At 47.7% G+C, this 26976-nt stretch overlaps 1 protein-coding gene across 2 annotated transcripts in view; it reads right to left on the bottom strand.

Annotated features, from left to right (window-relative positions):
- The window catches only part of Mindy4 (MINDY lysine 48 deubiquitinase 4), a 111857-nt gene that overhangs the window by 48023 nt on the left and 36858 nt on the right, over positions 1 to 26976 (bottom strand). Inside the window, exons 6-9 of one of the 2 annotated variants that reach the window (XM_075955477.1) lie at positions 9190 to 9245; positions 4012 to 4118; positions 1407 to 1523; positions 272 to 360 (exon numbers count right to left, since the gene is read on the bottom strand). In XM_075955477.1, the coding sequence (XP_075811592.1) occupies positions 272 to 360; positions 1407 to 1523; positions 4012 to 4118; positions 9190 to 9245 (369 nt within the window). The remainder of the gene's footprint in view (positions 1 to 271; positions 361 to 1406; positions 1524 to 4011; positions 4119 to 9189; positions 9246 to 26976) is intronic. The other variant, XM_075955478.1, reaches the window with a different exon arrangement.

The raw sequence follows: 26976 nt of genomic DNA, 5'->3' as shown, positions 1-26976 counted from the left end.
GAGGAAGGGGTCTGAGGAGGCAGTAAAGTTGCCAAGCCATTTTCAGTTACTTGCCGTGTGGAGCAAAACACGACTCACCAACCTTGCCTGCTCCAAGAAGCAAAAGTACCATGTCCATTTAAGCAGATCAGCAGGAGCCCTGCAGCTAGCTGTGTTCACCTGTCTTGACCTCCAGGAAATGGGAACGATCAGGGAACACCCACGCTTCCTTGCTTATTTATTCTGGACACTCAAAAGTTGCCTTGGGAAGGGAAGATGAGCACCAACTTACAGATTACAGTTGGTTCTGCTGTCTCCTTCAAACAGGAGTTTCTGCAGCACACAGCCTTGAACAGCCGCCAGAACCCCGCAGGGACCACCCTGTAGAGAAAGACACATGTCGCTACCAGTGAAGACGGCCCCAAGAGCTGGGCAGTGGGGGCACACGCCTTTAATCACAGCACTCGGGAGGCAAAGGCAGGCAGATCTTTGTTAGTTTGAGGCTAGCATGGTCTACAAGAGCTAGTTCCAGGGCAGGCTCCAAAGCTACAGAGAAAAAACGTCTCAACAAACCAAAAAAAAAAGGAAAAGAAGAAAATGGCCCCATTCCACCCACCAGCCTCTAGCCCCAGTCACAGGGGATCTTCAGCAAGGTGAGCCGCCTATGTGTAGACTCCTAGGCCTCACCCTGTTGCAAAGCAGAGGTCAATTTTTTTCATCCTTCCTTATGGGATGAAAGAAACGATCTACAAAGAGGGTGTGGCACTGGGGACACCACAGTGGGTTTTCATCCATTCAGACAGCTCCCGCATTCAAGGATTGTCAAAACCATAGGTCAGGGTACCCTTGAAGTTGTGGTGAAAGAGAAGCTGAGCTTCGCCACACCACAGGAGGCAGAAGCTGGTAGTCTCAGGGCCCTTCCTCAGGCAGCAGAGGCAAGGGAGGCTCGGGGCTGAGAAATGCGCCTACAGTCCTTAGCCTCAGGGTGGGGCATCGTCAGGCCTTTCTTGAGACTATCCTGCTTAATATGTCCAGGGGTGGTGCAAAGCTCCGCCCACTACCTCTGTCTCCACAACAACTGCTGCACGCTCCTCCTCCATCTGTTCTGCACACATGACCACCTTGGCATTTCCTGAGCATGCCCCCTCCTCTCGCTCTTACCTCCATGTTCTGAACGCGACCCTCTCCAGCTCTACCTGTGAAATTTCCCCAGCCCCTCCCAAGGTTCCGCCTATGAATGCTCTCGAAGCAAGGAGATCACAGTGGCCCTTCTCATTCTAGCAGCTTAACTGCCTGCCCCAGGGGACAACCAGGTAAATGCGGGGTCATCCCACTGATGCTCTCAGAGGTCACCGTGTGAATGGTGTTCCCGCTTTGTGTGGGATACCCCAGAAGAAGAGTCCCTGGGAACCCCAAGAGCAACCTGCCTTATTCTGCACAATGCCATATTTTAATGAGTCCGTGTCACTGAAGGAAAAGTTCTGAAGTTTCCACTCTTCATTGAAGCAGCAAAAGGTAGAGCCGAACAGAAGGGTCTTCATCTCCTGGGAGGGAAAAGCGTATCACTGGATGTTTGTAAAATAAACAATAACAAGGCTTGCAGCACAGGCCCTGCAGGAGTTGGTTGTGGGTTCTAGAAAGTGCATTTTCTCGCAGTGGTCTCTATTTTGCAAGCCCATTCTTCTCATATTTGAGGAAGATAAACCTGACCTTAAGGGCCTCCTTACCTCGGGAACATCTGTAAACCACACCAGCCCATGCTAACATGGGCCAAGATTTTCTTTACACAGACCTTGAAATACAAAACTTTGGCTTCACCAAGGATCCTGGGGGGCCTCAGATTCCCCCCTCGGAAAGACTGTAAGTTTTCCAGCCTGACCTCACATTAAAATGATCTAGGGGCACTAAAAATAATCCTGATGTGTAGGCCATGGGCCAGGTCAACTCAATCCACATTCCTGAGGATGAGAGGCCAGCATCCATAGGTTTGTTTGGTTTTTTTAGTGTGCTAAGAATGAAAGTCATGACTTCCTGTCTTAGGCCTATTATCAGATTTTAAACTAACCCAGGTGATTCCACTTTGTAGCAAGGTTTCAGAGCCACAGTTCTGGCACAAAGTTGGCAAACCATAGTCCATAAACTAAATCTGGCACCTACTTGGTTTTGTAAATAAAGTTTTATTAACAACAATGGGCATTGTTTAGACCTTGTCTATGGCTGCTTCTACATCACAGCAGCAAGTATGAGTAGTCCAACAGAGACCAGAGCCCTGAGCAAAGTCAAAAGCATGTTCTCTTGCTTTCTGTAGAGAATGAATTCCCTCTAGGACGCCACCTGTAAGTGATCTCCCTCTAAATCTTATGGAAAGCTCTACTGCCCAGAGGGATTTCTACCTCCTCCCAAGGCCATGTCTCCATTCTTCCAGATCTCCAGCATCTCTAGATTTCAGAGGACAGTCAGTTTGTGGTCCATCTTCTAGTAACCCACGCACCTCTGTCTGCTATACAATACCAATGCTTCATGCTGATGGGCCCTACCCTCTGCTACCCAAAAGGATAATCTATGGCTTTCAGTCACAGTTTTATAACCAGGGGTGGGGGACTCTGAAGCCTCAAGAGGGCTCTAGGACCAGCAGGCTGGTGTCTGGCCCATTTATGGTGTCTGCTCTCAAGGTCAGGCTCCTCCTGTGGACATGGATACACTAAGATCAATTCTTTCATCTCTTCCTTTAGAACAAGGAACTGCATGACATAGACATGTGTCTACTTGTCATCACCAAATGTGGCCGACAGCACACTGGATAATGAATTCATCCATCAGGGCTTGGTCCCCCTTCTGTGCCAAGTGAAACCATGAGTGTGCTTGGAATGCTCTTCCAACCGCTTAAAAACTACAGACTTGGGTCTTCTGGGTGGATCCTGTTGCCATTCTCTTGGTCAAAGACTGATAGTTCCAGGACACCACCGTGTGTTTAACAGCCCAGAAGCCTGAGCAAGTCCTTTCCCATCTGTGAAACTCATTCTCTCTGATTGGTTTGGGGCAGCTCTTACTGGGCAGTCTCTGAGGGCCTCTAAGGGCTCAGCACCAAGTGGATGTGCTTGTCCAGAGGTCCATGGTCCTGTGGCTATAGATGATTATAGCATGGTACCCGGGTTCAGGGCCCCTTCCATGTGTCTAGCCCTCTGTAACTTCAAAAGCTGGAAGGGGAACAGAGAGGAACAGAAAGGAAGGGGAAACAAAACCTCTAGAAAAATCTTTTACATCAGGATCTATATGCTGAGAACACACAGTTAAGTGGGACAAGAAAGAAGTTGGCTGTATCTCTAAACACTTCTAGGTTTCCCTATGGATCCTGGCTGAAAGGCTGGTATGGAACAACAGGAACAACCCTTCATCCTGTAGGAGCCTCTAGCCAAAGGCGGGGTGAGCCACCCTGGCAATTAAGGATGCTGAGGAGCACAGGAACCTCTGCCAAGAAGGCCATAAGGCACGGAACCTGTGTCCTGCTGTCATGGGTCCACCTAAAAGGCCACAGGTTCAAACCTGGATATGCTGACAAACTGCCAGCCCTTCCTGTCCTTCCAGCTCTGCAGCTGCCCGGAGTCTGGTGCATAAAGTCAGTGTAGGCCCAGAGTCAGTCTCAAAGACAGCTACTCCTCTAATGTCCCACTGCAGCAGGAGAGGCAGCTCTGGGCCATAGAAGAGCAGAGTCTTGCAGCATCCAGAAGAAGACAGTTTTCCCATAGTCTTTCCACAGTCCTGGAACTGTCACTCCTTGGCTAAGTGGATGGCAACAGGGTCCACCCAGAAGACCCAAGTCTGTCTCATGGAGGCAGGAGAGTAGCTAGGATTAAAACAGTCTTCCTGAGCCTCGGTTCAGGTTTCTTAATATATCACATCCCAATTCCCACTTCAACAGTGTCCAAGAGATTATAATGAAAAAGGACGACTGAGCCAAAAACATCAAAGTTGTGAAGTTTGCATCCAGATATATTTAATGAGGACTCCTTACACCTCTGCACAGACACCTACCTTTGCCAATGTGAGATCAATTGGCTTTGATACAGTTTGCAGCTTGAGCAATGATGGAGGTGGGGTCAGAACAATGTCTTCCTTTATGAGTTCATCCTCAACATCTTCTGGAAGAAAATATGGCCATGGTGTAGGTCAAGGGGAAATGGAACAGGAAATCACTTATACACCCGCCACACTGAGAACTTTGGGAAAACTTGAGAATATCTCAACCTGAACAACAGCCTCCACATCGGGCCCCAGGCCTCTCCCACCAGGAAAGAAAGCAAAGAGGGGACCTCCTCTTGGTCACCGCTCCCTCACTGTGCCACAAGTGAGAGTGAATCCAGGGCTTTAGAATCTACAGCCAGTGAGCAAGGCCCAGCCAGACCCAGCTCTGACATACTCTTTACAAAAGGTCAGCAGGAGGCACAAGTCTGTCACCCAAGGACACATGAGAAGAGGCTGGCGTTAAAGGAGTCATATTTCTGCAAAAATAATAGTACTATTCTTACGATCCTCAGTGCTATTCATTGGACATTTGAGTTGTGCCACCCAACCCCAACTTGGCCTTTTGAGAGCCTGATTCCTGCTGCCCCTACTTACAGCAAGGACATGAGGCATAGGCAGTGCTGTGGCTGTCCCAAGTGGGACAGGGAAAAAGTGGCAGAGGCAGGACACACACCAGGCTGACTGTAAACCATTTGGTACCCTGCCTCCCCTTGTTCTCCAGTCAGAAGGATCTCCTAGGTAAGCATGCTGGCAAGGCTAAGGACATACTCCGCAGAGACACTGCCAGGGTGGGCCTGCCACTGGGGCGGGCGGGCGGAGGGGAATCTCAGGACAACTTCCCACTTGATTGAATCTATCTTACTCAGCAGCCTCCTTCCCCATCGGGTTGAACCAGCCACCACACAAGGAAAACTCATCCACTGAAGACAAGGCATGAACATCGGAGTGGGGGCTGGTAAGAGGGGTTTCAGCAGAAGAGAGGGGGATGAGAGATGGCAAGTAGGATCAAAATGTCAAAAATCCATCCTCTAGATCCATGAAATCAGCAAAGGCAATTTTTTAAGGCTGAACTTTAAGTAAGAAGCTAGATTTAAATGAGGCCTTTCTTAGTTTGAATCTCTGGAAACGCTACCCTGTGACCAAGGCCTTATAAAAATAGCCAGAAATAGAAACCAGATGTTTTCAGCAACGTGAATAGATCTTAGAAACATGGTACTGTGTAGAAAAGGGAAGAAATCAGATGAGATAGCGAATAAAGACACGCACATTCAAAGCAATGCCCCTGACTCCACAGGAACAGATGCAGCTCATGCCTAAGATAGTGAGTGAGGGCTGAAGGGAAGAAGGAGGGCATGGCTGACAGGCACACATTGTAAAGATATATGGGGAGAGCAGAGACCAGAAACATGTGGCCTATCTCACCGTGGGCACCGGAGGCCCCAGTCTACCAGGCAGAGCAACCGAAGAGACTCTACCAGGCCTGAAGGGTTCCTTGCGATGTCTGGGGTCGGCCTGATTCCTGAGGAATGAGAGGAATAGAGCTTGAGCTCATCTGGAGACCTATGTCTGGTACACTGGGGGTGGAGGGGGCAACCGCATACTCTGCTCAGCCACGAGCTGAGTCTGGGATGGAGAGTGGGAGCTAGGAAGCAGGACTCGGGAGACATAAGGGATGGCAGTGGGCAGTGGAGCCGGAAACCTCCCTCGGATTCTGCAGGGAGGACCTGGCCCAGCACAGGGAGTTGGTCAGGACCACACTGCAGGCCTCAGGCCCAGATGTGGCAAGACCGCCATGCAAAGGGAAAATGAAGCACTGAGGAATGACATGCTGGCCAAAACATCAAACTGCCTGCAAATGCCAGTGGTTTGAGAAGGCTATTTTAAAGGTCGGCCTATGAATGTGTGGTTGAACAGGAGCTAGGGGTTTGTTTTCCCATTTCATATACTCTTTGGAGAGAAAAAATTGAGGGGGGGGATGTGGGGGGAGAGAGAGGAAAAGAGCCACGTTTCCCTCCAAGTGGTATCCAAAGAGAGGGAGAGGCATGGTGCTGATGCTGATTCCACAGGGAGACGGCCATCGGGCTCTCTTCTGTATGAACTACTCAGATGTGGCATCTCTACCAGGACGCTGGTACTTCCTACTGGCCCCAGGGTACCCACTGGGAACCCCCATCACTTAACAGTCCTCCAAAATTTGGGTTTTATAAGGACCCCCTCCCCTAGTGTCCCAAGATGGAACCTCAGTCCTCTCCACCCACTGTGGCTCCAGCCTCTGGGTTTTCCCATCTTTCAAACATCTCATGTTTTATCCCTTCTCTCTCCATTGTCCCAGAAAGAGGGTTCTTCTCTATTTATCCAAAAGCACTTGTTTATTTGCAGAGCTGAGTATTGAACCCAGGGCCTCGTGTGTGCTATACAAGTGATCTGGTACTGCCTCTGAGCCCAAGCTCTCGCTGCTTGCTTTTCACTTTTTATTATAAGACAGGGTCTCACTAAGCCACCCTAGCTTTGAACTCACTTTGTAATCCAGGTTGTCCTTGAACTCGTGGCAATCCTCTTTCCTTAGACTTCCAAGAAATCTAACTACAGGTCTGTATCACCGGGCCTGGTTTTATGGCATCCTCTATCAAACACTCATAGTTAATATACTGGAGACAACATGGGACAGAGAAGCCCAGAACTGATGAAGGGACCGTTCTGTTCCCCAAGAGATCCAGCCCAGAGAAAGAGACACAGAGCCCCAAACACAGTGGTGCAATGTGCTGGAGTAGGAATCTGGGCAAAGGTTCAGGAGCAAAGAGCATGACAATGGACTCTGTCACGAGAGGTAGAGGAAGCAGCACATTAAGATGGCATGTGAGGTCTTGAAACTCTGAGGGATGATTAGGGACAGAAGAGCCCTATCCCTCTGCCGTGACTTTCTCAAGGGCTCCTCACAAGCCCCTTTCCGGGGGTTCCTACATTGAAATCCATCCTGTGCCAAGTCTACACAGCTCAATGCATAGCCCTGACTTTCAGCAGTTCCTGGCACCGAGAGATTCAGTCCAAACCTTAGCACAGCCTTCAGAATCCTCCCTACCAGCTGCTCCAGCCCTGTCCTGACACTCACTCCCCTGTGGCCCTGCTCCTTTCCACAGCCTCTCTCACCCTCATCATTGCCTTGACTTGCAAAGATCCTTCCATATCTCCCTTGGGCAAGACCTGGCCCATCCTCCTAAGTCTGGTCCGAATGCCACTCTGTTATGGACCTCCCAGGGCCCAACACAGAACCAGCCTCCTGTATCTCCTGAAGCTCACACGTTTCTATGGGAGGACACCTCTCTCTTCGGGGCCATCCAGTTCTGCCCTTCAAGAACACAACATGTTCTCCACTCAGCAGCCTGCCTTCAGCAAAGCCTCAACTATGCCTGCAGGGGGCTGCAGATGAAGCTCCTAAACAAGGCCCAAGGCAAACAGAAGGGAACACAGACCCTCTCCCAGAATGCACTGCCTCTTTCCTGCACCCCATATTCCTTGTCCCCCAACCCTTTCTGTGTTTCTCTTCCCTAACTCTGTCCTCATCCTTTACTTCCTTCACTTTGTCTGAATCCTCCTCCAAGCCAGCAGCAGAGGGTCCGTCCCCTCCTTCCAGACAGGACTTCAAATGGCTTCTGGGAACTGCCAAAAGCTTCCCTTCCGAAAGGGGTTCTGACGGCTGGGAACTAAGCTGCTTTGTGTCTGAACATGAGCTGCTTTCATCAGAAAAGCTTCAAGAGCTGCATAAGCCCGAGGCTTTGAATGCCAGGGTTTCTAGACTCTCCTTTCCTCTGTACAGCCATGGACAGAAAGCTGCCCTTCCTGGGCAGGGCCACATCATCCCCGTCAGGGGTTCCTGGTGATTTCTGAGGCTCTGGGACCTCTGAAGTGTATCATGCAGCATAAACAAGCCTGCCTCCATGATCAGAGCCCCGGCCTGGACTTTCAGCAAGATGAAAGCTCATGGTCGGCTGCACGCCCAGCCCAAGAACTTCTAAGAGTGCACCTCTCCTCCTACAGCTTGAAAAGGAATGTCTGAAAGGGAGAGAGCGGCAGAGTGACTGAATGGTGTCTGTGCACCAAAAAGCAGGCCAGCAGGTACAGGGACGGGCTTCTCGGAAGAGGGCAGACTCAAGAGCACTCAAGTTCCCCTTTCACGTCCAACCCTGCCTGTCAATCCTCCACTCGAGTTTCTGCCAGACTCCATCTTCAAGGATTACAGAAAGAAATCGCTTCAAAGCTAAAGTGGAAATAAACGCTCTGTTTGGATCTCAGAGTGCAGCAACACAGATGTAGCCACTGTGTGAATCGCACAGGTCTGTGTGCAGAGGCGGAGCCCCTTGCACTTCTCTATGAATGTATTTTATACCTTAATCATGTTTCTGAACCTTTTAAGTGGACACACCACCCCAGGCATGGGCATCTCATATCTTGGTCTGGAAATAACTGTCTATCAGAAACATCCTAAATGTTCCCAAAGAGCCCCTCTGCCTGCAGCTGTGCTATGCAGGTTCAGAGACAAGCAACCTACTCTCTCTGTTGGCTGGTCCGGTTTTGTTTGGGGGAAAAAATCTATTCTTTGGTGGGTTGGTTAGTTGGTTGGTTGGTTGGTTGGTTGGTTGGTTGGTTGGTTGGTTGGTTTGACTTGGTTTTGGAGACAGGGTCTTGGCATATGGCCCAGGCTGGCCTCCAACTTGGAATTCTCCTGTCTTAAGTCTCCTGAGTGCTGGGGTTGCCAGCGTGTGTGACTACATCCACCTATTCAACCAATTCCTCTTTTTCAGAACTGTCCAGAGGAGAAAGGCAGGCAGTAGATGGAGACACTGAAGGAACAGAGCACCATGGCCCTGAGGAGGATGGCGAAGAGTCTCTCGCCAAGCTTAGCTGGAGTCCTGCCTCTTCCTAGACAGCAGAGGGCTGAGCCTCACCTACCTAGACAGCAGAGGGATGAGCCTCACCTACCTAGACAGCAGAGGGATGAGCCTCACCTACCTAGACAGCAGAGGGCTGAGCCTCACCTACCTAGACAGCAGAGGGCTGAGCCTCACCTACCTAGACAGCAGAGGGATGAGCCTCACCTACCTAGACAGCAGAGGGCTGAGCCTCACCTACCTAGACAGCAGAGGGCTGAGCCTCACCTACCTAGACAGCAGAGGGATGAGCCTCACCTACCTAGCCACAGGGCATCTGGCTTATCACCGGCCTTGTCAGACACCAACTGATTTTTCCTGAAAAAAAAAAAGAGAGAAAAAGAGAAAGAAAACGTCAGTGTGGGAGAGGAGAATGGCAGAGGAACATAAACAGTCCGATGGCTGTGAGGACACCTGGCCCTGATGCTAAGAGGTGCCTTGAGCAGGATGCTGGCCAACAAAGCTTGATGTCACTGTGATACACTGGGGACAAGGGGCAAGACTTATCAGTGTGTCTGCCTCATCACTCATGATTTCATAGTCACATTTGTTTGTTTCTTCTCTCCCAGCCTCCTTGTAAAACTATGTGTGACCTTTTAAAAGAGACTCTCGGGATGAACCAATGTATATAAAGGAAACTGGCCCTGTGGTTCTGATTTGCTATTTGTGTGTGTGTGTGTGTGTGTGTGTGTGTGTGTGTATGCCCCCATGTGTGTGTGTGTGTGTGTGTGTATGCCCCCGTGTGTGTGTGTGTGTGTGTGTGTGTGTGTGTATGGCCCCACGTGTGTGTGTGTGTGCCCACACATGTGTGTGCGCATGCACGAGTACACCCGTGCTTTCAGAGCCTCCACCCATGCTGAAGCTCGGCTTAGATTAATTTTCCTGCATCGTGCATCAATCTGAACTAAAGGAAACACAACACATTGAGAGTAACATTCTTACATCATTCTCCAAAAACTCATTTACTATGTCAAAAATGACAGCTCTTTTGAACATGGCATTGAAATATATTTTCCTCCACTGTCTTTGCAGGCTAAGATATGAATACAATAACAATCATGGTCTCTCCATGGTGCCCTCCATTGAACTGGCTTCCTCCTGAGGATGTATGAAGGCTGTGAGGACAGACTGTGGAGGACACACAGTTCTCAGACCCCGTGCCTGTGCGTTGTGGGACTCTGAGCTTCTCTGTGGCTCCAGAACCCAGAGTTCCCTCATACTCCTTCCTAAGCAGCCGCTCTCCCTGTGCCCATCCCATTCAGGAAATCCACTTTATTTCATTCAAACCCAAAGACACTCTGAGTCCTGTGCCACCGTGACTAGACAGGTGTTTGTAAGGAACATGGTAGCAGAATGTTCTGGAAAGCTGGGACAAGGGGTCCATGGATGCAGAGCATCCCACTAATACCATGAGGCAAAACTAAGCTGCATCACCATAGAAAGTCTCTTCCCACAGACTCTGCCCAGCTCATCTACTCCATAGCAGGGGCCGAGGACCTGGTCACTGTGATGGAAGGGACAAGGTCCAGGAACATGAGGTCCAGGCACTGGCCTAAGATTGCTTCTATAGTTCTTGTGAAGCATTTCAGGTGGGGACAACAAGGACATCTCATAAGCACCCCAAGGCCACCAGGGCCTTATTACACCTACTTGACTCAGTCTCTTCCCCTCTCCCGGTATCTCAGCAGCCCTAGTGCTATCCCGACACCCAGAGTGGCCTGTCCACAGTCCCCACATCTCCCCATGACATGTGTGCAGAGGCCAGTCTGATGTGGTACTGCACCACCACACAGTTACCTAAAGGTCCCCGCTAACCCTCATGTCAATCACCTACAGCAATTCCATATTTGCCAAAGTAACCACAGCATTAGTGACAAATTCCTCCTGACTTTGGATTATCCCGGGCACTAGAGTATGTGCTTTGAAAACCTCAAAGGCTGCCTGTCTCTCAAAAGTGCCTTTTGAAGTAGTTATTTCCAAGTCTCAAGAGAGGTTAGGACATTTTCTATGGTTTTATATCAAGTGTGGCGGCACAGGAATCTAACGCAAGCCATGACTCCAGAGTTAACGGCAGTACCTATCTCCTAATTTCCTTCTGAAACAGAAGCAGGCCTATTAAAAGCGCTCTGCAAGGCTCTACACGACCTGCCACCTTCTGTCCAGAGGCATCTCCTGCTGAGCCATCACACCCTACCTGCCTTACCCGGTGCTGACTATCTCAGGACAAGCCACCGTGCCTTCTCATACACTATGCCCTCTACACCGAATACCCTCTGGGAGATTCCTAATGCCCTGAATCCCCCACCCAAAGCATGCCTTCATTCATGCATTTACCTCCCAGAACAAATGAAGGACTTTCTAGCAAGACTGTCTTCCAGGCAAAAAAAAAAAAAAAAACACAAAAAAAAATCAGTGCAGGATGGTGTGGCAGGCTAGCCCATAAAGGCATCCACATTCTAATTCCTGCAGTGGAAAATGGAATGTAGGACCTAAGATGGAGACTGATCCTGGGTGGGTCTCCGGATAGAAATGGTGCAGTCACGAGTCAAAGGAGCTGAGATGATGAAAGCTGAAAGCAGGCTGACACACTCCGCAGACGGGAGAGCAAGCCACAAGCAAAACATAAGTGGCCATGGAGGGTAAAAAGGCAGGGCGTGGGCTCTCCCTCAAAGGAACATAGGTGGCCATGAAGGGTAAAAAGGCAGGGCATAGGCTCTCCCTCAAAGCCTTCAGAGAGATCTAGCCATGCTGACACTTCGGCGTTAGCCCAGTGGAACTGATTTTGGACTTCGGTCTTCGGAACTAGGAGGCATTAAATTCATGTTGTGTAGCACGGAGTGGGAGGCATAGTTTGGCACCACGGAGGGACACAGCACTGCGGCATTCTTGTGTCTCCCTGAGTCCTGGATGTCCAGCACAAGCCAGTGCTCCAGAGAGGAAGCTAAATGATGCAATAACCCTCACAGAAACTGGGCAACTTGCACAAGACCACGCAATTTAGAAGTGCCCACACTGGGACTCAAACCCAGGCCACTGGTTTCAAACACTTTCCTTCTTTAATTTGCACATGCTGTCCCTGCTGGTAACTTCTATGGCATCCTAGGAATGGTGGGACAGAGTCTCATGAGAGGGTGGGGATGGTCCACTGCGTGGGGAACAGCAGGGCCTCTCCCCAGTCATGGGACTTCCACCCAAAAGGCTATCCATCAGCTGCAGGGGGAGCTTTGTGACCATGTCCCATAGATCTCGTCACCAAAGGAGACCTCAAGTGTGCTCACACATGGAGAATGTGCTATTGTTCCTTTCATGTGTCCCTTTGTGGCATAAGCATAAAAGTATGTTCTTGCCTTTAGTGAAAACAACTAGAAACAACAAAGACAAAAAGATAAATCAAGGCTTCAATGCTTTCTCCAAGTGCCACTGTGCGGATAACTCAGAGGCGTGTACCAAGGACCAATGGCAGATATGCATTTTGTCATACCTAGATGACCTCTACCCCATTTCTGTTTCTTATCACACCCCACAGAGAGATCAAAGACCCAGGCCCATGTTTAGGAGTACACAGGATCAGGACTTAGTCTCCAAGCAACTGAATCCTTGTCTGGGAAGAAAGAGCCACTGAAACTGTTTGCCCAAGGAATCTCATGGGAATCCCCCAAACAGTCCAGGCCGCTGCCAAGACTATAGGCCATTCTCTACAAACTGGCTAGGGCCCATTGCTGAGGACAACACCTACCCAACTCATTCACATGGAGAAGCTGAGCTGGTGCCTACATAGAACCCCGACCACCACATTCTATTATCTTTAGACAGAGAGGTACTCTGCAAGTTACCAAAGCAAAAACATAAACACCAACCCAGCCACAGAACCTTCAATTTATAATGGTGTCCTGCCTGCAAGATATGCTAAGGTAATGGGAGTAACCAACCAATATCTGTGACTTTCAGCCCACTCCACAAGATGGAACCCATACCCAACACTGCTTGGGTGATCAAGAACCAGAGACTAGGTAGCCCAGGGACCTAGAGTAAAATGAAATACTACTGCTCTTTGAGGAGGGTAAGGAGAAGGAAAAGGAGGAAGAAGAGGAGGAGGGAGAAAAGGAGGAAGAAGAGGAGGAGGAGAAGGAGGAGGAGGAGGAAGAGGAGGAAGAGGAGGAGGAGGAGGAGGAGAAGGAGGAGGAGGAGGAGGAGGAGAAGAAGAAGAAGAAGAAGAAGAAGAAGAAGAAGAAGAAGAAGAAGAAGAAGAAGAAGAAGAAGAAGAAGAAGAAGAAGAAGAAGAAGAAGCAATAAAATGACTCCCAATGACATTTTACTAGACTCGTAGATCAGTGGCTTCTCAGCCATCATCACAGAAGCTTCCTCCTGCAGCAGATGGGAACAAATACAGAGACCCACAGCAGACAGTGTGCAGAGACCTTGGAACACTCAGCCCTAAGTGGGACACCTCCATCATTTCCCTCCCTCAGGGCTCAGGGAACCCTTCCGAGGAGGAGGCAGAAAGAGTTTCAGTGCCAGAGGAGTGGAGAACATCAAGAAAACAAGGCCCTCTAAACCAACATGATCAAAGCTCATATGAACTCGCAGAGACTGAGGTAGCACGCACAGGGCCTGCAGGGGTCTGTCAGGGCATATTATGTGAGAAAAAAAATCCATTTTCAATAAAAGAAAAAAATAATTATCTTAAGTCTATATTTGGATAACTAGGTTTATGCATAATTAAGTTTTTCCTCCCTCTACTCCTTGAAGTTCCCCCCACTTCCCCTCCTAACTGGATCCACCCCTTTCTGTCTCTCATTAGATAACAAGCAAGCTTCTACGGCATAATTAAATAAAAGACTTTTTCTGTAAGTGCCAGTGAGAGACCACTCTATCTAAACCTATATGTCTGTGGGCAAGGTGTTTGCATGATAATGAAACAAATTTTCTTACTGGGGGAGGCACAGAGAGTCTCTCTCCACTGTGGGACAGTGCACAGACACGGGCGATGAAGAACTGATGCATCCTGGTCTGAAAATCTCGCTCCCGTGCTGGCATCCCAGTACCTTCGGAAATAGTTCACTGGGTCCTAGTGCAACGCAGACAGAAGGTGCCTCACTCTTTTATGTCTGCCATTGGACACTTGCCCAGATTAGTTATGCTTCAAGGAAAGCTGCCTCAGGAGAGCAAGGGTATCGATCATCGGCCATTACCGTTAATGAAATACCAGAACCCTGAGCCATGGAATTCATCTGGTCCCTGTCCCATGGCACAAGAATCTAAAATCTAAGAAATGATAGTAAGTTTTCCCCACATCAGTGATACTCCAGCATGCCTAAAAGAGGTAATGTAAAGGTTTTTAAGGCCAGGGTAGGGGGTAAGCAATCTCTCAAACACATAAACTTCCTAACTTCCTAACTTCATGAGTGAATGATGAAAGCCTACAGACACAAGCAGCATGCTCAGAGCCAAGACACCAGGGCAGCAGGAGAAGCACTTTGCATTAGAGAGGATGGGGAGGGGCTCCTCTGAGAGATGGGAAGCATAAGAAAGAAGACACCACTGAGATTGCAGCGAGCAGCTTTGGAAAAGCCCATGGATACAAGCAATACTGGAAAAGAGTCGCAAGCCTGCTCCAAGGGGAGAAAAAGAGAGCGAGAATAGAATGGAAAAGTTCTCTATAGAACATTCCACAAACATGTGTATAAGTATTGAAATAAGAAAATTACTTTATACTAATTTAATTAGGTACGTAAGAAAACCATTGCCAGATGCCAATACCAGTGGATGAAAGACTCTTAGAAATGAGGCATTTACATGGCCTGCAAGTGGATTACTTATTAACTGCAAAAGGAAAAGTTATCTCCTTGGTAAGAGGGTAACTGATACACACTGAAGTGTGCCCTAACTTAGTGTCACCCAAAATAATAAAACAGTGGCATTACGTCAATGATGTGGGGTAAAGGGCAGGATACATCTTAGACACATTGTCTCTAAATGCTTAGGGGAAACCCAATATTGAAGGAAACCATCTAGAAACGCTCCCTGACAAACTTGAGCCAAACTTATTGGAGTTAAATGGGAGCTGGCATGTCAGTCAATTCAGTGAAACACTTATGCTGAGAGACAAAAGAAAGTAAGGCCTGAAAGCACAGCTTGGGAACGTGTACGAAAATCTCATCCGGGCCTATGCAGTTAGAAAGAGGCTAAGATCAATAACACAAGTGACAGCTCACACTGGTGAGGATTAGGACAAGGGGAACACTCACGTGCTGCTGGTGGGAGTACAGCCACTATGGAAACCAGTACGGCAGTTCCTCAGGAAGATGAGAATCTATCTACCCCAGGATCCAGGTAGACCACTCCTGTACCCATACCCAAGGACACGCCAGCCTACCACAAGGACACCTGACTCAGCCATGTTCATTGCTGCTCTAGTCATAATACCCAGAAAATGGAAACAACCTAGCTGTCTCTCAACAGAAGAATTAAATAAAGAAAATGCACAATTAAACAATGGATTATTACTTAACTCTTTAAGCCAAGTCCAGAAAGATAAATATGGTATGTATTTGCTTATATGTGGATATTAGCTATTAAATAAATGGTAGCCAAGCTACAATCCATAGATCCAAAAAGGGTAGGTATAGAGGAGGGGACTAGGAAGGACACATGGATATCCCTAGGAGGTGGAAATAGAATAGATTTTTATGGGTGGACCAGGGAAGGGACAGGACGGAGATCAGGTGGGTTGGGGAATGGGAGATGAGGTTGAAGGAAGGATTGCTGGGAAAGACAGCTAGAATCGAGGGGCCTTTGAGGACTGATGTGGAAATCTAGTGCAGTGGAAACTTACTAAAAGATATGAAGGTGATCCTAATGAAGTCTCCATGAGGGAGAGTGAGTACCAACTCACCATCTCTTTTCACCAAACGAAGCTTTCAGCACTAAGACTGGGATACATCCAATTGGATTATTGGACAAAGGGGTCCCATGGAGATCCCCAAACAACCCAGGTTGCTGCCAAGACACTAGGTTGTTCTCCACAAACTGACAGTGGGTTGTACTACTGAAGACAACATGTGCACAGCTCATTGACCACAGAGAGGTCAAACCGGTGCCTATGCAGAACCTTTTCTCCCTACATTCTAGCATCTTTGGTATGGGAAGGTAGTGTGAGAACTACCAAAAGAGAAACAGAAACATCAACAGAGCCACAAAATCTTTAATCTATGATGGTGTCCTGCCTGCAAAATATGCTAGGGCTATGGTGGCACAAAGTTTGTGGAAGTAGCCAGACAATGTTTGATTTGGCTTAAGGCCCACTCCACCAGAAGGAACCCATATCAGACACTGCTTGGGTGACCAAGAACCAGACACTAATAGCCTAGAGACATAGGGGAAAACCAAATATTACTGGTCTAAAAAAATAAATGTCTCCTAATGATATTTTGCTACACTTGTAGATAAGTGCCTTGCTCAGTTGTTATCAGAGAAGCTTCCTCTTGCAGCAGATGGGAACACATACAAAGACCCACAGTAGACATTACGGGGTGGGGGTGGGGGGCCGGTGGAGACCTTAGAACACACAGCTCTAAATGGGATGTCTCAATCCAATTTCTCCCCTCAGAGCTCAGGGAACCTAGCAGAAGAGGAGGCAGAAGGAATGTGGGAGTCAGAGAGGATGGAGAACACCAAAAGAACAAGGCCCTCTAAATCAACATGAGCAAAAACTCATATGAACTCTAAGGTGGGATTCCCCTCTGTATACTGTGAGTATGTTTTATTACCATTGGTTAACAAAGAATCTGCTTTGGCTTATGGCAAGGCAGAATATAGCAAGACAGGAAGTCCAAACAGAAACAGAGGAGGAAAGAAGGTGGAGTCAGGGAGATGCCATGTGGCTACCAAAGGAGAAAGATGCCAGAACCTTACCAGTAAGCCACAGCCTTGAGGCAATACACAAATTAATAGAAATGGGTGAACTTAAGATGCAAGAGCTAACTAGAAATATGCCTGATCCATCGGACAAGCAATGTTGTAATAAATATAGTTTCTGTGTGATTACTCGGGTCTGGGCAGCCAGGAAACGAATGCGCAGTCTCCTCTTCCAGAGCTCACAGAGACTGAAGTGGCATGCACAGGGCTGCCCCGGGCCTCTTCATATCTCTTATAGTTTTAGTTTAGTCTTTTCTGGGACTTCTGAATATGTAAATGAGTGGGTCTCTAATCCTTGTGTCTTCTCCTGGGGCTCTTTTCCTTCTACTGGTTTGCCTTGTTCAACTTCAATATGACAGTATGTTTTTGTTATATCTTACTACATTTTACTTTGTTCTGTTTGGTTGTTATCTCTTAGAAGTCAGTTCTTTTCTAACGACAGTCAGAAAAGGGTGGGATGGGAGGTAGGGAGGAACTGGGAGGAGTAGAGGGAAGGAAAACTGCAATCAGGATGTATTAAATGAGAAAAGAATCTATTTTTAATAAAAAGAACGAGGTGCCTCATTCTCCTGCATCCACCACTGAACACTTGACCAGGTTGTTAAGGTTATAACAAAGGCTATAAACAGTATTACTGGATTTGTCCCTGAGGGACAAAGGGCCCTGTGGCCGGGAAGAAAATGTTCCTGCCCTTAGGAAATTTGAGCTGAAATGTCATGATAACGACGTTTATTCTCAAGTGGATCAGTAAAACAATGTGTAAACATAAACATGTACAGATACATTAGTACGAAACAAAAAATAAGCCAGGCTGTGGTGGAGCACGCCTTTAATCCCAGCACTTGAGAGGCAGAGACAAGTGGACCTCTGTGAGTTCGAGGACAGCCTGGTCTACAGAGTGAGTTGCAGGACAGCCAGGACTGTGTGTTCAAAAAAACAGAAAGAAAGAAAGAAAGAAAGAAAGAAAGAAAGAAAGGAAGGAAGGAAGGAAGGAAGGAAGGAAGGAAGGAAGGAAGGAAGGAAGGAAGGAAGGAAGGAGACAGGCAGATCTTGACAACTGCTGAATTTAAGTGACAGGGACACAGGTGTTCGTTTACTATGCTTCTAGTTTTACTGCAGGGTTGAGCTTTTTTATGTTAAGTGGGGGAAAAACTTGGTGAGCTTAAACTGCAGATGTGAAACTATCAGGAGCTATTAAAGGACAGTATCAGCTGTGACCCAGTCTGCAAAGAGAAGCTGCCTGGAGGATCAAATGAGAGACACCGGAGAGCAACAACACTGCCACCCAAGGCACCCTGAAGAGGGGTTGCCAGAGGAAAGAGACAGCAAAATGTAGGGCAATGCTGCAAAGGAAACTGCTAAAAATTTCCAGACCTGGGGGCTGGAGAGATGGCTTAGAGGTTAAGAGCACTGATTGCCCTTCCGGAGGTCCTGAGTTCAATTCCCAGCAACTACATGGTGGCTCACAACCATCTGTAATGAGATCTGATACCCTCTTCTGATCTGCAGGCCTACATGTAGGCAGAACACTATATACATAATAAATAAGTCTTTTTCAAAAAATTTCAAGGTCCGAATCTTCATGGGCATGCAGTCAGCACCAGTGGGATGTATAAGTAGTAATACACGTCTAGATGCATCATACTGAGATGACCAGAGAGCCACAGAGAACAGGAAAGGCCCAGAGAAAAGGTAGGTTGCCTAGAGACAGCTCTAACAGAAGACTTGTCAATAGCAGCAACAGAGGTGGAAGACACCTTCAGAGTGGCTAGAACCATAGCCATCGATTGAGAAATTCCCAACTAAAATTAACATTAAAGGTAAATAAGGGAGGAAAGCTGATTAACCTTGCAATGAAAACACAGACACTTGGGCTGGAGAGATGGCTAGAGAATAAGACCACTGGCTGCTCTTCCAGAGGGTTCAAGTCCCAGCACCCACATGGTGGCTCACAACCATCCAAACTCCAGTTCCAGGGGATCCCGTGCCTTCTGTTGGACTAGGCAGGCACTGCATACATGTGGTGCACAGACATAACACCCATACACCCATAAACATAAAATGAAAATAAATAAATCTACCCGTGTGTTCTTTCAGGAGAAATGGCATGATACAGAAGCTCCCCAGGAAAATACAGGAACTACGCCACTTGTATACCAGCCGTTCTAAAGTCCAGAGACAAAAACATTACCAGGGAACCCAGCCGGGCGATGGTGGCACACGCCTTTAATCCCAGCACTCGGGAGGCAGAGGCAGGCGGATCTCTGTTTGTTCGAGACCAGCCTGGTCTACAGAGCTAGTTCCAGGACAGGCTCCAAAGCCACAGAGAAACCCTGTCTCGAAAAAGCAAAAAAAACAAACAAACAAACAAACAACATTACCAGGGAAAATAGAATTTAGAAATAAAACATTATTAGTGATAAGTCTATTTATTACAGAATTAAAAAGTGAATATGTGGCCACCATGACTCTCTCCTAACAGCAGTCCCAAAGTACAGGACCAAGGCCTTGACAGAACAAAAGGAAGACGGAGGACGCGCTCAACCTGTGGATACAGTAGGAAATTTTAGCTCACCTCCTTCAGCAGATAATACCTCAGATAGGGAGGGGAGACAGCTAAGAATAAAGAATATCTGAGAGTCAAAATACCATGCTTGATTTAACACATCCAATTATTAAACAATATATATTCTTGGCAAGTCCATTGTGCTTAATTATAATAGCTGAATACAAGCAAGCTGAAAAATCTCAAAATATTCCAAGCTGTATTTCTGACTGCAAAGAATTTTTTGAAATTCAATAATAAAGAACCGTTCCTCTACACTCCTCCCAAAAAAGAATCTGTGCATTCGTAACTCTAAAGAAATGACAGTAGAAATTAGAAGCATTCCAAAGGGGTGAGCACTAACAATGCAGCTCTAGGGAGCACTTAGGCGGTTAACAATGGGAACTGGGTGGCACAGGGAACCTGTTACTGCGAAAGCTGTACAGCAAGGAGCCGAGCCCTGCAACAGTGGGGTTCGCCAAAAGAGAGCAGATGCAGGGGAAAGAAGGACAAGACTTAAGATGAGCAAAATCCATGGTGCAGCAGTCCCCAAAGCCAGGTCTTTGTGGGTGGAGAGGAACAGAAGCGCCCCTTAGGAGTCCACGCTAGCCTGGTTCATCAGAACTGCCAAGGAGGAAGGATGAGGTGAACAGCTTTAAGGCAAGGGGGGTTAGAGCGAAACATTTTGGACAGAATGTCTTCAGTAAGAAGCAAATAAACGGGGTCAAGACAAGGCATTTGAAAACTAACAAACTGGACCGTTTTCTAGAAAAATCTCAAAACTGGGCTGGTAAGACAGCTCAGTGAGTAAAGAACTTGGCATGCCAGCCTGGTGGTCAGAGTCCAGACCCAATAAAGGTGGACGGAGAGGACACGTTCCACAAAGCTGACCTCTGAGCTTTGCACGAACATGCACGCACACACAAGCACACACACGGAGTTAATTTAAACAGAAAAAAATCACAAAACTGACGCAAGAATGAACAGAAAATCTGAAACTATAATCATTTTTTAAAACCACTGCTAGGCAGGATGCTCATGTCCATAGCCCCGACAAACACACACACAGAATGGAGGTGGGAGGGGCACTCAAGCCGGAACTCAAGGGCAGCCTGAGCCACGTATTGATGTCTGGATCCTGAAAAGTAAATACCTGCTTAAAATGTCATTTTAAAGTCAGTCATATTTTCTACCTCAACACACACACACAAGGCGGCCTTGCTGATTTTGCCACCAAATCCAAATCTCCCCAGTTTCCACACTAAATTTAGCACCTGCTGGTCCTGGACCCCACTTGGCTAGGAATTCAGAGCACCAATGAAACCCTGTGCTTATTTGTGCACCAGTTTTCTCACTGATAAAATCGTCCCTCAAAGAAGGTTCTGGAAACTGAGTGACTGTGTCAAGTACAGAGCCCAGCCCCCACCACACATAGCAGCTGCTACAAGTTAGCTGAGGTGCAGGAATATGCGAGGGTAGCCTTGACTCCAAGAAAACTCACATGTGCCCACGGAAGTGCAAAATCCGAAACAAATCCCTGGACAACCGCACTGGCCTCGAGTCTGAAGAAAATTATGACCTCACAGGGATGCAAGAAATTAACAGCAGAAAGTTTAATAATGTAATTCACACCGACACAAGAGAGATTTAAAATACAAAATAACTCCAACAGATGCTGCAAAGGCACTCGGTAAAAGACAAATCCACACAGTCCTACAGAAGAGAACTCAGGGCAAGCTCAAGGGAGGAAGTGGCACATCCACAGTACTAAGCGTCCCATTCAAGGTACATCTGAGGCACGCAACAAGGAAAGGACCCTGACATCGAGAGCCAGAGAGGAATCTGGCCAAGCAGTCAAGGATCGCACACACCAAAGGCTGACATTACTGGCTGCATGCTAATCAAGTCTCACACCGCCCCCATTTTACCTGAGGCGCTCTAAGGATGCTAACCTGAGACGTCTCTGTGGTGCTCTCAGGCTGTGAACATCTGGTGATCCTGGCTTTCAGCCCTTCAGACATATCCTACCCAGACCCCTCAGAAGCGCCCTCTTAGCATCTGCATGCTGCTCTTTTTCTGCATTTCCAACAGAAACCTTGCACTTAAAAGACTGCCCTGAGGAGAAGCAGCCAGCCTTTGTGTGTCCTATCCTCGGGCCAGCTGAGAGGAAGGGCTTTCTGAAAACTTCCGAGTGCTCCATAGAAGAGTTTCTTTCTCTTTTCACCTTGCTGTCCCCATTTCTCTGGCTTCCTGTGTAGTCCCAGCTGAGGTCCCTATGGGAAAGTAGAGGTGCAGCGCTGAGGTTAGACGCAAGGGATGCTGGTAAGCCACCTGTTGGAGTTCCTCCCAAGCTCGGGTAGGGAGAGGGAGGAAGTTACTGAGCACCTCACCTCTGGTGACCAGTGTGATCGATGGGAGGTGTCCGAGCCTATGGAGGGGCTTCCTGTGCCTCCCTCCACCACCAGATCTGCAGACGTTTTTAAAATTAAGTCGCCGAGAACATGAGGTCTCGAGAAGGACTTCAGGTTATCAAGAAGTCATTGTGTGCCCTAACCATACAATGTTAGCACAGTGACTTAAACAAGTCTCGACTTCACACTCAGCTTGCCAGTTCCCCAAACGTCAGCCTTTAGAATAGAGAGAAAACCTTTCTTCTTCTTCTTCAATCCTTTCTCTTTTCTCTCACCATCTTTTTCCTTTCCTCTTGAGGATGTGGAAAACCTGACTACAATTGGCTGGTCTGATTATTTCCTGTAAGAAAGCTCTCTGCTTGGAACACTGTGAAAACAATCTGCCTTAACAATTCAACCCAAATAAATGATCTTCCTGCAACTGGTGAAAATCCCTAATTGGGAATTGGGCTGCATACCCAGGTCTCTCTCATCCGGGTCCATGATGACGAAGGTCGGACAAAGATAGGCATCACCCGGTGATGACAGATTGGGGGTGGGGCACCAAAGGCCCTGCATCCTCCTGGAAAATCCATCGGCCCAGTATCTGGCTAGAGGGAACACACGTTGTACCCCGGCCTCCTGAACCATTGTTCTTGGGGGTGATAATTTCTCAGCTTAACTCTCTTTCCGTATGTGTCCCTCCTGAAATGCTCGGGCACACGCCCTTGACAAGAAGTATGCAGAGGCCGGGCAAGATCCAAGATCACGTCCAACATTTCTCCTTCCTGTATATCTATTCCATGAGTCAAGCTGGAACATTCCAGGAACAAAGAAATTTACCCTAGTCTCACGTTCAGAGGGTTCCTTCAAGGGCATACGGTTTGCAAAACAAAACTGGACGAGCAATGACCTTCGCTCAGATTGTAATCCTATTCTTCCACTTTGGCTCATGGCTTCTACACAGTTAGTATTGAACGGATGTTCCCTCTGGGAGCGCTGGAGCTCCCAGAGTTCACCTAGATGTGCCTCATTGTCTGGAAAGCTAGAAACCATTCCAGACCTCGTCTAACCTGGATGCCTTAGAGCAGTGGTTCTCAACCTTCCTAATGCTGTGACCCTTCAATACAGTTCCTCATATTGTGGTTCCCCCTAACCATAGAGCTTTTTCATTGCTGCTTCATAACTGTGATTTTGCTACTGTTATGAATCGTTATGTGAGGGTCTGATACGTAGGATATCTGACAGGTGACCCCTGTGGAAGGGTCATTTGACAGACTGAGAACCGCTGACTCAGAAGAATGGAGTGGGGTGGGAGGGAGGGTAGTGTTTTTCCCAAGATCCTAGGAGCAGGCAAGACCAGGCACATAATCTACACAATAATGTAGACATTCTGGCCCATTCATTTCCAACTATCCGGTGCTGGAAGCTGGAGGCCTTGCTTGCATCTTCTTACTACTTAAGCCACATTAGGGCAGGTTGCTCTTCCTTCTGGGGACTCTACTGAGCAAGACTTTGTGGTTCTCGTTCTGCTTGCCCTTGTGTAGGGCTGAAGTTTCTAGGCTGAGTTCAAGTCTACTAGGTAACTGATGTCCAGAGGCAGGAATTGAATAAACTGTGAGAAGAGACTGGCGTGATAGTGCACACCTTCAATCCCAGCACATGGGAGAGAGACAGGCAGAGCTCTGTGAGGTCAAGGCCAGCCTCGTCTACGTAGCAAGTTCTAGGATAGCCAGAGCTACATAGAGAGAGTCTGTCTCAAAAAAAAAAAATGTGTAGAGGAGAATTAGCATCTTCTTGGAGGGAAGTAGTCACTATGGATTGCATCTCTGGACCATGGCCAAATTAATCAAAGCAACCAATTTTCTGACTGAGACAGACAGTTCACAAAACATAATGATGCCAGTCCATGATCCGCTTTCACCATGGTCTTGCCACCGCCCCTCTGCCCACTACTATGGGCTACCAGGTTCAAGCAAGCCCACTCGCGGTAAAAAGCTGGATGGGCCCAAGAATGCTGAAGAAGCTTGAGGATCCTGACCCATACAGGATCGGAGGTATTCCAGAGGTGAGCAGAGCCCAGCCTACACCGCCAGCCAACACACCCATTGAGGTTGGCTGTGACTAGGACTCCCTGACTCCCGGTCCACCCCCTCCCAGTGGCATGAAGACCCAACAGAAATGGCTCTACCAAGAGCAAAGCTTCCCAGGCCTGGCTCCCAAAGATGGTATGAGAGTCTGGGATAGAAAGGATTGTCTCCATAACCCTGACCCAGCTACAGGGAGTCTGCGGTCATCCTCTGAGTGATAAAAGGTTCCGACAGGCTGCCTGGAATGCATTGCATAAGTGGCTGGGGTTTCCACAGTGGCTAGGAAGCTGTGTGAAGACGTTTGCCTAGCTGTGAATAGAAGCTACTTTGGGGCAGCAGTCCTACCCTTACTGACGCAATAAAGGCCAGCAAACACATCCAGGGAAGGGAGCCATGCCAAAGACAAAGGCCTACTTTCCCCGGGTCCCATCAATCATTCAATCAAGTTAGTTCTGTTTGGTTAAGTATGCCAAAAACAGTGTAAAACGACTTCTAGGTTGACATACTTTCATTTTGAACACACAAAACATTCCCTGCTAGCCACACTCATTAAAGACCTGTGAGGGACAGGTGTGAACAGCCATTCAGATGGAGACAATTGAGAACGCAAAGGCATTCTTGTTAAACAACACTTGTTTTGCCAAGTAGACTTCGGGTCTTTCCCCTGACCTGGGTCTCCCTTCCTGTGACAGTGTGTGTTCTACGTGTCAGCTTTGCCCTTATGATAGCCACTGTCTGCTTTCCCAGGCCCCCTTGGAGCGATTCTCAAGTTTAATTCTCCTAAGTCCTGTGCGAAACACAGGGACTCTCGGCCTTGTTTTTACAAATGAGGACACTGGGGCTCAGACTCCAACTGTCCCCCACAAACTCGTCCCCCAACTCCTACCCGTGGTGACACAGAGGAAAGGGGAAACCCTACAGTAAAGTGTTTCACAGAGCCTTGCCGCTTGATAAGGTGGACCCTTCACCTCAAGATGACCATTTATCTCAACAGTATGGAAGGGTATTAATTTCATCCAAAAATTATAATGACCCAAATGGTCTATTTTATCATTAAGTTCACACATCTCCAGGAGTCGTCCTTCACAAAGGGTCTTCAAAATGTATACATGTCATTTGTTATTTTTAGAAAATTCACAAAAATAAGATTATTTCTTTTCTTTCTCTTAAAATCCACCTAGCTAGGCCTAATGATCAAAGCTTGTAATCTCAGCACTCAGTAGGCTGAGGTAGGAAGATCACAAGGTCAAGGTCACAAGGTCAAGGTGTGCCAAAGCAGCAGAATGAATAGATCTGAATAAATTTTTAAAGTATTTCTATTTATTCGGATGTATTTATTATCTATTCAGATGTATTTATTAGGGGGACAAGGAGGTTTCTCCATTGGTAAAGAGCTTTTCATACAACCATGAAGACATGAGTTCAATCCCCAGGAGCCAAAGAAAAGGCTCAGCATTGAGCCCACACCTGCAATCCCAGAGCTAAAGATGCAGACAGAAGATTCTGGGGGCTTGCTGGCCAGTCATCTAGCCAAACTGGCAAGCTCTAGATCCAATGAGAGACCATGCCTCAAGAAATAAGGTCGAGAGCAAATAAGGAAGGCGTCTCATGTTGGCCCCTGACTTCCACACACACGAGCACACATGTACACACAAACACATCCATGAAATTTCCAAGGGCCACAGGGAAGCTCAGTGTCAAGAACCTACCCGGCATGAATAAAAGCATTTATTAAGTTCAGTGATAGAGAATGCCCAGCATGTATAAAGCTGGGCTTAACAATCAGGAAAAAATAATAAGAAAGAACTTTAGGGGCCACCCAGACAGACATGGGCAAGTCTCAGGCCCATAAATTCTGAACCTCTCTCTGAAACTGACCTGGGTCTAGGATTTGTTCATGGTAGTGAGGATTGAAACTGCAATCTCAGGCATGCTAGGCAAAAGTTTTGTCACAGGGCTATACCCTCAAGCCCGCTCCGCCCCCACCCTTACCCCCTTTTTTGAGACAGGGTCTCACTATATTGTTCTTACTGATCTTGGACTGTGAACATGACTCTCAAGTAGCCGGAATTACAAACCTTCCCCACAAGACCTGACTCTGGTATCTTTTTAATTAATTTTTCTACTAATCCTTCAATCCCTGGAGCCCATGACCCGTTGTAGCATGTGGATGACCAGAGGTCTCTTCAGGCACACAGGCCCCGGGAAGCCTCAGTTTGGACGGAGAACAGATACACCAAAACCAGCTCCTTTAGTTCCTCTCCCTTCCATCCCACATTGCCCAGTATGGGAGAAGTTTCTCCAGGAAATTTTGACCTACTCTTACAGCACAGAGGACAGACTGTTTTCTGGATATTTCTTAGAAGAAGGAGAGGGGTGACATTGCCTCAAGTTTATTAACCTTGTAAGACTGGGCAGTATACTACTTAACACACATAAACCAGAGAGCTGTGGAATTTCATGAGTAAGCCAGCCCCGACTTAGAACCAGCTCACCCTGGACTAAAATTAGATGCTTCCCTGAGCCAGAGAAGCTGCCTCCTGTGCCTCTCCTGGCAGCTATTTCCACTAGAAATGAGGTGTGAATATTCCTGAGTCCAAATTAAGGCTCCCCTCCCTCTCTGCTCCTTCAGTCTCTAAGGAGAGGGCTTCCCACTACCCCCCCCACCTCCCCCCCACACCCCGGCTGTTGAACAGCTCATGTGTGGGAAACCTGACAGGTGAGGTATTCGCTGAGAAATTGGGGCGTGGCTGAGAATCCAGGTATCCAAGGTTGATCTGGGGAGTGGGCATCAGTGCTGACGCTTTCTCTGAGTCCCAAAGCTGCAGAGCACAAACTGCCTTAAGAAGTCAGAAGATGGGGATTTTTGAGATTTTTAGCACAGGGCACATTTCCCTTCTGGACCTTAACGGTACAGTATTTCACGGGAGCTTATAAGAGGGCAGGGATGTAAGGAAGATAATCTCTTTTCACCTTAACAGTGAAACTTCTGCCAAAGCTGGGGGGTGGGGTGGTACACACTTTGAATTCTGGCAGTTGGGAGGCAGAGGCAGGCAGATATCTATGAGTTCAAGGCCAGCCTGGTTTACATATGGTGAGTTCCAGGA

Source organism: Microtus pennsylvanicus, chromosome 21 (assembly GCF_037038515.1).
Source record: "Microtus pennsylvanicus isolate mMicPen1 chromosome 21, mMicPen1.hap1, whole genome shotgun sequence".
NCBI classification, from domain to species: domain Eukaryota; kingdom Metazoa; phylum Chordata; class Mammalia; order Rodentia; family Cricetidae; genus Microtus; species Microtus pennsylvanicus.
This window is presented reverse-complemented; position numbering and strand designations above follow the sequence as displayed.